General features: G+C 37.5%; 1 protein-coding gene across 1 annotated transcript in view; it reads right to left on the bottom strand.

The window, feature by feature from the left end:
- cpxm1b (carboxypeptidase X (M14 family), member 1b) overlaps nt 1-12056 on the bottom strand; it is a 31585-nt gene that overhangs the window by 19104 nt on the left and 425 nt on the right. Inside the window, exons 2-7 of the mRNA XM_087282010.1 lie at nt 10174-10854; nt 7473-7582; nt 7083-7222; nt 4853-4937; nt 3207-3357; nt 831-919 (exon numbers count right to left, since the gene is read on the bottom strand). Of these exons, the coding sequence (XP_087138136.1) occupies nt 831-919; nt 3207-3357; nt 4853-4937; nt 7083-7222; nt 7473-7582; nt 10174-10854 (1256 nt within the window). The remainder of the gene's footprint in view (nt 1-830; nt 920-3206; nt 3358-4852; nt 4938-7082; nt 7223-7472; nt 7583-10173; nt 10855-12056) is intronic.

Genomic DNA, 12056 nt, shown 5'->3' with positions numbered 1-12056 from the left:
CACTGAATTATTCTGTTGTTGTTTTAGGGAGAAACTCTCTTCATTTGGACTCATTACTTCTGTAAACAGCACATGTTTTGCTTGTCTAGAAAATGCTTTGATTTTAGAATGTCTTGATATTTGGAGTAGAAACAAGACAGACAGTTTTTTGCAGTGTATTCTTTATTTTAGATTGTATCGAGCCTAATATGTGACCCTGGAGCATAAAAAGTTTTAGCTTTCGTAGGAATTTAAATTACAGATTTTTCTGTTATGCCAAAAATCATTTGAATATCAAATAAAGCAGTAATAAAACTCTGCACATGGCTACGCGGGGTGCAGAACACCTCACAGTTTTCCTTCAGTCTGCAACATCAGAGGCCACAAAAAGTGCAACGTGCAAAACTGCAGAAATCTCTTCCTCAGTAATGCTAAATGAAGACCATGTTCACATCAAAACACATCACAACACATCTCAAAACCTTTTGATTAGTAATATGCATTGCTGAGAACTTTGCACCCTGAGAAATATTATCATCTTCTTACTAACCGTTCGTCAGTAAAGCTCGTTTATTTTGCATTCAGATGATGCATTTCCAGAAGTAGACTGTTATTACGCATATTTCCCTTTAATGGCCAACCTGTCAGTGGTTTGCACAATTTCAGGATGACTACACTGTAAAAGCATTCAATAAAACACAGATTATTGTAAAATTTGTATTATATTTTTGGCTGTTTGTTCAGTTTAATCTGTTTCTTGGAATTGTTTGTGTTTTTGGTGAATTTTGCAAGCAGTTCTTAAATGAAAGCTAGACAATTTAAGAAAGCAATGCCAGCAGAGTCATCCTCACCTTCCTCATCTCTTTGTAGTTGTGATGTCTGAAGTCCAGCTTGTCTTGGCTGCCGTCCTCTGATTGCCATGGGTAGATATTGTTGGGATCTGAAATAAAACAAGACAATGGACATTTCATGAATATTTCTGTGGCCAGATTTTATTTACACTAATATATTGTTATTGTTTACTTTTGTATTAATCATTTTAATTTGAATAATCTGAATACTGCTATTTTTCCTTGATTGTCTGTGATTATCAGAACATTTCATTTGTGAGATTAATAGTTGCATATTTGGTGTAGTGCATATAAAATAATGGATGATAGGGTGTGCTTATATTATCATGTGTTTTATAAATGGTTGCAATTAGTTGAGGCAAAATAAATGTATTCAGTGTATTCCTTAAAACACAACACAAAGTCATGTGACCATACAGATGTGATTGGATAATTAAACAAAACAGCAGATCAACCGATAATGTGATTGGTTAACTGAACTAACCAGCAGATGAGCAGATAATGTGATTGGTTAACTGAGCTTACCAGCAGATGAGCAGATAATGTGATTGGTTAACTGAACTAACCAGCAGATGAGCAGATAATGTGATTGGTTAACTGAACTAACCAGCAGATGAGCAGATAATGTGATTGGTTAACTGAGCTAACCAGCAGATGTGCAGATAATGTGATTGGTTAACTGAACTAACCAGCAGATGTGCAGATAATGTGATTGGTTAACTGAACTAACCAGCAGATGAGCAGATAATGTGATTGGTTAACTGAGCTAACCAGCAGATGTGCAGATAATGTGATTGGTTAACTGAACTAACCAGCAGATGTGCAGATAATGTGATTGGTTAACTGAGCTAACCAGCAGATGAGCAGATAATGTGATTGGTTAACTGAACTAACCAGCAGATGTGCAGATAATGTGATTGGTTAACTGAGCTAACCAGCAGATGAGCAGATAATGTGATTGGTTAACTGAACTAACCAGCAGATGTGCAGATAATGTGATTGGTTAACTGAACTAACCAGCAGATGTGCAGATAATGTGATTGGTTAACTGAACTAACCAGCAGATGAGCAGATAATGTGATTGGTTAACTGAACTAACCAGCAGATGTGCAGATAATGTGATTGGTTAACTGAACTAACCAGCAGATGTGCAGATAATGTGATTGGTTAACTGAACTAACCAGCAAATGAGCAGATAATGTGATTGGTTAACTGAACTAACCAGCAGATGAGCAGATAATGTGATTGGTTAACTGAGCTAACCAGCAGATGTGCAGATAATGTGATTGGTTAACTGAACTAACCAGCAGATGTGCAGATAATGTGATTGGTTAACTGAGCTAACCAGCAGATGTGCAGATAATGTGATTGGTTAACTGAACTAACCAGCAGATGTGCAGATAATGTGATTGGTTAACTGAGCTAACCAGCAGATGTGCAGATAATGTGATTGGTTAACTGAACTAACCAGCAGATGTGCAGATAATGTGATTGGTTAACTGAACTAACCAGCAGATGTGCAGATAATGTGATTGGTTAACTGAGCTAACCAACAGATGAGCAGATAATGTGATTGGTTAACTGAGCTAACCAGCAGATGTGCAGATAATGTGATTGGTTAACTGAACTAACCAGTGGATCATTGGAGGATGTTATTAGCTAATCAAACCAACCAGTGGTTAAACAGGTTTACCTGCTGCTTGTCGAACTTCAATTTAATTATTGACAATCTGCATAACAGGGGCAGCACAGTAGCGCAGTGGGTAGCACAATCGCCTCACAGCAAGAAGGTTGCTGGTTCAAGCAATGGCTGGGTCAGTTGGTGCTTCTGTGTGGAGTTTGCATGTTCTCGCCATGTTGGTGTGGGTTTCCTCCGTGGGTTCTGTCCAAACACATGTATCAGTGTGTGAATGAGTGTGTATGGGTGTTTGTCAGTGATGGGTTGGAGCTGGAAGGGCATCCTCTGTGTAAAGCATATGCTGGATAAGTTGGCGGTTCATTCCGCTGTGGTGACCCCAGATTAATAAAGGGACTAAACCGAAAAGAAAATGAATAAATGAATGAATTTGCATAACATTTACAGGATGATTTTGTTCCTTTGAACACTGTAAAACAGTGCAGGGTTAAGTTAGTAATTAAGTTAATTGTTTGTACAAATTTGAGTGGATTGAACAAAAAACAACCCAAAAACGACCCAACAATTGTGATGATTCAGCTCGTTTTAAATAAGAAATTAGAACAAGCAGCAAAAGTCATTTTGTGAGTGCATGTGATGGAGACGCTGATTGATTTGCACTGTTTTTCACATAAGATAAAGTCCCACTGTTTAAATAGAGCCGTCACACTGAAGTGTGTGTGTGTGTGTGTGTGTGGTACCTGGCAGCTCGCATCCCATAATTTCAGCTCTCAGGCAGATGGTGCCATTCTTGAACCAGCTCTGTGGGTTAATGCGGATGTATTGTGCCACCGCCGGCTCAGGCAGAAGCGCTAGCACTGGCGTTTCACTGTCTGTGTTTCCCTCAAACACCTGTTAGCATACAACAGTGCTTCAGCACACAGAGCCTACAGAGCAGGGATGCCAAACTCAACTGCTGGAGGGCCGCAGCTCTGCACAGTTTAGTTCCAACCCTAATTAAACACCTGATCAAAGTAATTGAGTCCTTCAGGCTTGTGGGAAACCTACAGGTAAGTGTGTTGAAGCAGGGTTGGAACTAAACTGTGCAGAGCTGCGGCCCTCAAGGAACTGAGTTTGACACCCCTGCTATAGAGGATGTGCACAGCTAGTGTGTTTCAGCCACTGATAAACGTCCAGTAAGAGGTTAATGTTAGGGCTGCTGCATTATGGGAGAGCTCAATCATGATTACTTATAATGATATATTTATACAGTTGAAGTCAGAATTATTCGGCTTCCGGTGAATTTTCCTTTTCCAAATATTCCACAGATGATGTTGAACAGATTCAGGAATTGTTCACAGTATTTCCTCTAATATTTGTTTATCTGGAGCTACTAAAGCCTGTCTTCAGAAATATAAGCCTGACATTGATTAAACTGCTCATTCTGTCACTCTTCGGAGGAAGACTCTATTCATTTGTTCTGGCAGTGCTCCTTCACAGAGAGATTCTGGTCAGATTTGTTGATCTTTATTCAATCTTATATTATGGGTGACTTTTCCTTTTCTTTTAAAGTTATATTCTTTGGATTGTTTGATGATTCTAAAGAAAACATGGAAAAAGTATATATAATTAATTTGTGTATTCTATTAGCCAAGTTTCATATTCACAAACAGAAGTTTAGTGGCTCTAAACCTTTTTTTGATCTGTTCAAAATCGACCTAGACCAATATTTGGAAACTATCCAGCATTCTCTTCATCCAAAAGCAACAAAAACGGTATCCTTATATTCTTCCTTTGTGTCTCTTTAAGGTGTAACTTTATTTTATCAGTTTTATTTTTGTTACCCTGGTGTTTATTTGTCTTTGTGTGTATTTCTGTGTATTTGTTTATTTATTTGTATTATTTGTCTCTATGTATGTAATTGTATTTGATCGACCTCTTTAATAAAAAAATTAAAAAAAGAAATTTGTTTATCTGGAGAAAGTCTTATTTGTTTATTTCGGCTTGAACAAAAGCAGCTTTTAATAGTTTTTAAGTCATGTTAAGGTCAATATTATTGTCCCCATCAGCAATATTAGTGTTGAATTGTCTCCAGAACAAACCACTGTTATACAATGACTTGCCTAATTACCCTAACTTTACCCTAATTACCCTAGTGAAGCCTTTACATGTCACTGTAAGCTGAACACTAGTGTCTTGAAGAATATCTAGTCTAATATTATGTGCTGTCATCATGGAGAAGAGAAATTAATCAATTATTTGTATTAAGTTATTAAAACTAAGAAAAAATATAAAGTAGGGCGAATAATTCAGGAGGGCTAATAATTCTGACGTAAATATATATGCACATAAATATATATATATATATTTTCTGACAGTTAATGAAGGTAATAAAGTGTCAACATACCGCCTCTTGTGTCCCGTTCATGCACGGCTTCCATTTGATGGTGTCATTGCTGACCTGAACCTTGAAACTTTCCACATAGTCCAAGCTACAGAATACAAATCACACACTGTAAATGCTGAAATGCACTATTTTTATTGATTACGTCTTTATTAGATTTCAAATACAGTAAAAACAAATATATTCTGCTCACCATTTCATAAATAAATACAATTTCATAAAACACCAAACCATTCAAAACACACTTTTATACACTAATATACTTATTTAACAACTTACTTTACATGCCAATTTGCACATAACAGCTGCTTATATACCGGTGTATACTGTAATATAGCTGTACATACACTTGTCTATTTGTATATTTGCATTCAGCACTTACTTCTATTTTTTAAATATATTTATTATCTGTTTATTGTCCTGTCTCTGTAATTCTGTTGCACTGAAGCTCTGTCACCAAAACTACCTCCTCGTATGTGAGAACATACCTGGCAATAAAGCTCTTTCTGATTCTGATTGGTCGTTAAAAAATGATCAAGAAATTCTAGAAACGAATACTTTCATTTAGTAAAGACACTTTAAACTGTTCAATAGTGATGATAAAGACATTTATAATGTCACTAAAGACTTCTATTTCAGATAAATGCTATTCTTCAGAATCTTATTCATCAAAGAAAGCTGCTTGCTGCACAATAATAATACTATTAATGCTAATACCAATAATAAAATGATATTCGAGCTGCAAAGCTGAATATTAGAATGAAGATCACGTGACTGGAGTAATAATGCAAAAATAATTCAGCTTTGAAATCAAAGGATTACATTACATTTTAAATATATATTCAAATTGGGTGGCTCAGTGGGTAGCACTCCGGTTGCTGGTTCGAGTACCGGCTGGGTCAGTTGGTGTATCTGTGTGGAGTTTGCATGTTCTCCCCGTATTGGTGTGGGTTTCCTCCGGGTGCTCCGGTTTCCCCCACAGTCCAAACACATTCGCTATAGGGGAACTGATCAACTACACTGGCCTTTGTGTGTGTGTGTGTGTGTGTGTGTGTGTGTGTGTGTGTGTATGTGTATGGGTGTTTTTCAGTACTGAGTTTCAGCTGGAAGTGCATCTGCTGTGTAAAACATACAGTATGCTGGAATAGTTGGTGGTTCATTCCGCTGTGGCAACCCCTGATTGATAAAGGGAATAAGTTGAATGAAAGGGAATGAATGAATATATATTCAAATATTAATTTTAAATAGTAAAAATATTTCAAATTCTGCTGCATGTTTTTTAAACATTCTTAAAAACATTATAGAGTATTATACTGATTTCTGAAGGATCATGAAATCTAAAGACTGAATTAATGATGCAGAAAATTAATAATAATAATAATAATAATATTAATAATAATAAAAATTAAACTATCAAGATTTGTTGAGACTTGAAAAATGCTCTTTACAAAACATTAAAATTTTGACTGCTCTAAAACGTATGTGTGATTGCAGTATATTCATATATCACATTTTAATATCTTCAAATAGTAAACAATTATTATTTTATATAGTAAAAGTTCAGATTTTGCTGTACTTTAAGTCATTAAATAAATACAGAAAATGCAATAAATACAGACTTGGTGAGCATTATATATATATATATATATATATATATATATATATATATATATATATATATATATATATATATATATATATATATATATATATATAATTGGCTTTTTAGAAAACATGTAATGCACTATTGTTCTAAAGCGTCTGAATGTCATGATCACCAGCGATCCAGCCTGTGCAAATTGCAGGTAAACACACATTACAGACTACAGATCCCAGTCATGCAACACACAAACTCACCTGCTCCAAGTCACCATTGATTAGACACTCACAGCTGAAGCTGCTTTTGGACTGATTACACAGACTATATACACACCTCTCAAACACACACATGTGCTGAGTCTTGTTTTCTGTTATCGTGACATTACAACGTGTTTCCTTTGTCTTGCTTTGCCGTATTTTGATCCTCCCCTTGTGAATCTGTTTAGCCCTGTCTGCTGCTGCCCTCGCCTGTTCCTGTGACTACATTTCTTATCTGCCTTATACATCTGTTTGGTCCTGTGTTGATCATTGCTTGCCTGACCATTCTTGTAAACCTGCATTTGGATCCTCACCTCCGTTGTCAGCGTCACATCCTCGGTTACACTGAGTGTTAGTGTATAGTGGACGGCAGTACCTCCATATAGAGCTGCGTCCCTGCAGAATGACGGCTGTGAACCGAGTCAGTTTCTGGGCATGGATCTGCAGCCACTGTTGCTGGTCTTCATACTGCGCACACCAGCCTCCGTCATAGATATCTCCATCCTCCACACCAGACTGCAGAAACAAACACGGTCATGATCATATGACAACTAATATAACCATGATTATGATACTATATTGCTGATATTGATTAATGAGATTTTTTAAAGCTGCATTTAGTTGATCAGTCAAATTGTGTGTTTTCCAGTACTGGGTTGCAGCTGGAAAAGCATCCGCTGTTTAAAACATATGCTAGAATAGTTGGTGGTTCATTCCACGGTGGAGACCCCTGATGAATAAAGGCTTTATAAGCTGTGTGCATCACCTGTATGTTGAGTCGGCCCCTGTGCGGTCCCAGGCCCCGGCGCAGGTATGAAGACGCCTGAATCTGCGAGTCTTTGACTTTCAGAGACTCCAAACCCAAAGGAGGACACTCTGAGGAGCAGAGAGAAGACTGTAAAGGGGTGCTCCAATGCTATTTCATGCATACAGGGTTATTTAACCTGATTAAAGGTCTCGTGAAGTGCTTTAAACTGTGCATTTTTATTGGATGTTTGATGTAATCTCAACTGAAACACGAAGAGAGGGCGGGGCATAGTGTAGCTCCTCCCCGTTTACATTCATTCATTCATTTTCGGCTTAGTCCATTTATTATTCTGGGGTTGCCACAGCGGATTGAACCACCAACTTATCAAGCATATGTTTTACGCAGCAGATGCCTATCCAGCTGCAACCCATCACTGGGAAACACCCATACACACTCATTCACACACTCACTCATACACTATGGCCAGTTTAGTTGATCAGTTCTCCTATAGCGCATGTGTTTGGACTGTGGGGGAAACCGGCGCACCCTGAGGAAACCCACGCCAACACGGGGAGAACATGCAAACTCCACACAGAAATGTCAACTGACTCAGCCAATTCTCGAACCAGCGACCTTCTTGCCCACTGCACCACCACGTCGCCCCTCCCCTTTTACAAAAACAGCCAATGGTATTATTTTTTCACAGCTCTGCCAGTGATCAAGTGCATCCAATGAGAAGGAGGAGGAGGCGGGGCATATCAGATACTAGAGAGCATTTGATTGGTCAGAAGATTTAATGTGAAGCCCAAATATTAGGTGGTGTGAAAAAAACTGATCCATTAAGGTGGAAGTGACAAACTACACATTACAAATGCAAATTTTGTCACTGTTTCGGAGCACACTGGCTTATAGATATCCTAAAAACTGACAGACTGATACTAACATCTAAAGCAACTCTATTTTAATTTGATGGGACCTTTAAAGAGTTCAAATCTCATGTTTAAACACTGATCAATTTAAAAATATACATATATTTGGGCAAAACACAGTGGCTGTTTCTCAGTGTGTTCTCATGCGATCTTCTGTTCTCGTGTAACATTATCGTTATCATAATCAGCTACCAAAGTTCAGTTCCAATGAATAAAACCACAAGAACAGAGGGCTCATGACAGAACCCGGATGCATTCCTGATATTAAGGATGCATCGAATACAGATTGTGTCACAAAAAGACTTCAACTCTTGTGTGCTGTTGGGTTGTTTTCATGCACTCCGGGCTGATTTTGAGACCTCATCTTTCTCTGTTATCAGTAAATTTTTCTGACAAATCTTATTTTGACACATATTTTCAGAAAATACTTTGGAAATGTTCATAAACTCATCAACACACTCTCCCCTTTGGTGATGTTGGTGCTGTTTTTGCTCCATTGACTTCCATTGTAATCACATTTATTGGATGTAAAGCCATTACAGCAGATAATCATGCAGTACTGACTGCTGCTGGTTTAATTAGGTACAATTAATAATGTTTTTACATAATTCTAATAAAACTGTGATTATGATGGAAATCAATGGGGCAAAAACAGCACCAGCATAACCAAAGGGGAGTCAGTCTGACACGAGGGTTAAATCTTCCTCTCCTGAAGTCCTGTGGAAGTGCTCAGGCTCTGGTTGATCTGACTCAGGCTGATGCTCTGCTCTGTCAGCGTTTCCCAGTTATTCATCTGAGCGAGGCCTGATTTTCCAGCTCATGTTCAGACATCTGGATTAACTCCTGCCGCTGGGCTCGTCTTTATGAGGTGTGCCATGAGGTTGTGATTGTGTTTGTTGCACAACCCCTGAGAAAATCACATGGCAATCCTGCTGTGTTGCACACCGAACATCAGTTCTCTCGTTTGTGGAGTTTCATTGATTGATTCATTCATTTCCTGTCAGCTTAGTCCCTTTATTAATCAGGGGTCTCCACAGTGGAATGAACCACCAACTATTCTAGCTTATGTTTTACACAGTGGATGCCAATCTAACTGCAACCCAATACTGGGAAACACCCATGCACACTCATTCACACACACACTCTTACGCTACGGCCAGTTTAGTTGATCAATTCCCCTATAGCGCATGTGTTTGGACTGTGGGGGAAACCCACGCCAACACGGGGAGAACATGCAAACTCCACTCAGAAACACCAGCTGACCCAGTCAGGACTTAAACCAGAGACCTTCTTGCCGCCTGATTATAAGTGTTTTTGTTCTTCAGCTGCAGCTTGATCAGTCCTGCAGATGTCTTTATTTCCGTCAGCTTGATATAAGATGTGAGAGTGGCCCGTTTCTCTGACCACAGCATTCCTGCAGTATTTAATCAATGGAAAATCCAGCTTCAGCTTCTGTGGTTTGTGTGTTTAGTGGAGAAACTCTTCCCCGATGACCCAGTTGGCTTTTAGATCAGGAAGAGGAATCTGAATTACGTAACATGCATGTTCATGAGCTGAGTTATTTTAAAGAGATCATAAATAACTGCGTGCATGTTTTCATTTATATTAAAGGGATAGTTCACCCAGTTTATTCAGCAATTACTTTTAAACATGTGTGACTTGCTTTTATTCTGTTGAACAGAAAGGAAGATATTTTGAAGAATGCTGGATATGATATATGTGTATGTGATTGTTCATGTTAGTTAATAGATTAGCGGATGCAGCGCTACTTTAAAGAGATTTCTCCTCACCAAACACCGGTGGTTCTGTGCTCTCTCTGCTGCTCCAGACTCTCTTCTCCACTGTTTTGTCGATGCTTTCACTCAGGTCCTCTGTGCTGAAGCTCACTGTGGATGTTCTGGGGGGTTTGGATGAAGGGGAGACTGTGGATCTGCTAGTTTCAGAGGGTTTGGAAGTTTTTCCGCTGGTTTCAGTCGGTTTAAGGGGTTTTATACTGGCTTCAGTGGGTTTGAAAGGGTTTCCTGTGGGTTTCAGAGCTCTGGAGAAGGTTTCAGTGGGTTTGGAGGGTTTTCTGCTGGTTTCAGTGGGTTTGGGGGTTTTTCTTCTGGTTTCAGTGGGTATGGGAGGGTTCCCTGTGGGTTTTAGAGCTCTGGAGGAGGCTTTAGATTTGGGGGTTTTTCTGCTGGCTTCAGTTGGTTTCAGAGTATTTCTGCTGGTTTCAGTCAGTTTGGGGGGTTTTCCTGTGGGTTTTAGAGCTCTGGTTGAGGTTTCAGTGGGTTTGGGGGGTTTTCCGCTGGTTTTAGTGGGTTTGGGAGGTTTTCTGCTGGTTTTAGTGGGTTTGGGAGGTTTTCTGCTGGTTTCAGTAGGTTGAGGAGTATTTCTGCTGGTTTCGGTGGGTTTGGGGGGTTTTCCTGTGGGTTTCAGAGCTCTGGATGACGTTTCAGTGGGTTTGATGGTCAGCGTTTTTACACCTTGAATAAAGTAAAATGAAGCAATTTTAGAGCACTTTCCAGGTTCATTATCATATTATTTTACATTACAGTGCATTACAGTATAGCATAGTGTATTATTGTGTAGTATAACATTTTAAAGTATAGCACAGTATAGCATTTTATAGTATATTATAGTATAGTACAGTATAGGATAGCATTTTATAGTGTAGTGTAGTATAGGATAGCATTTAATAGTATAGTATAGTATAGTATAGTATAGTATTGTTTAGCATTGTCTAGTATAGTATGGTATAGTACAGTATAGTATAGTATAGCTTTTTCTAGTATAGGATAGTATAGTATAGTATTGTTTAGCATTGTCTAGTATAGTATGGTATAGTATAGTATAGCTTTTTCTAGTATAGGATAGTATAGTATAGTACAGTATAGTATAGTGTGGCATAGCATATTACAGTATAGGATAGCATTTTATAGTATAGTACAGTATAGTATTGTGTAGCATAACAGTATTGTATAGTATAGTATAGTACAGTATAGTACAAAATAGCATATTACAGTATAGCATTTTATAGTTTACCATTTTATAGTATAGTATATAGCATAGCATATTATTGTATAGTATAGCATTTAATAGTGTAGTATAGTACAGTATAGTAGCATAACATACAGTATAGCATAGTTTAGTATAGTATAGTACAGTTTAACATATTATACTATAACAATTTACAGTACAACATTGTATAGTATAGTACAGTAGAGTACTGTGTAGCATAAAATTATAGTATAGTACAGTTTAGCACATTACAGTATAGTATTTTATAGTATAGAATATAGCAAAGCATATTATAGTATAGTAAAGCATTTTAAAGTGTAGTATAGTACAGTATAGTATTGTGCAGCATAACATAGTATAATATACTGCAGTATAGCATATTATAGTATAGCATATTATAGTATAGTATAGTATAATATATCATGTCATAGTATAGAATGTTATTGTATAGCATTTTATAGTTGTGGATTGTAGTATAGAATACTGAAGTTTAGCATAGTATAGTATAGTATAGTATAGTGTGTTTTAAAATAATATAGTGTAGTGCAGTATAGTTGAGTGTATTGTAGTATAGCATATTTTAGTATAGTATAGTATAGAATAGAATGGTATAGTTTTCAAAGAAAAAAAACTTGTGATGGTATATTTAGCTCAAGTCTAACATTGA

This window comes from Danio rerio, chromosome 14 (genome assembly GCF_052040795.2).
Source record: "Danio rerio strain M-AB ecotype USA chromosome 14, GRCz13ab, whole genome shotgun sequence".
In the NCBI taxonomy this organism is placed as follows: domain Eukaryota; kingdom Metazoa; phylum Chordata; class Actinopteri; order Cypriniformes; family Danionidae; genus Danio; species Danio rerio.
The sequence above is the reverse complement of the archived record's forward strand: the minus strand, read 5'-3'. Positions and strand labels throughout refer to the sequence as shown.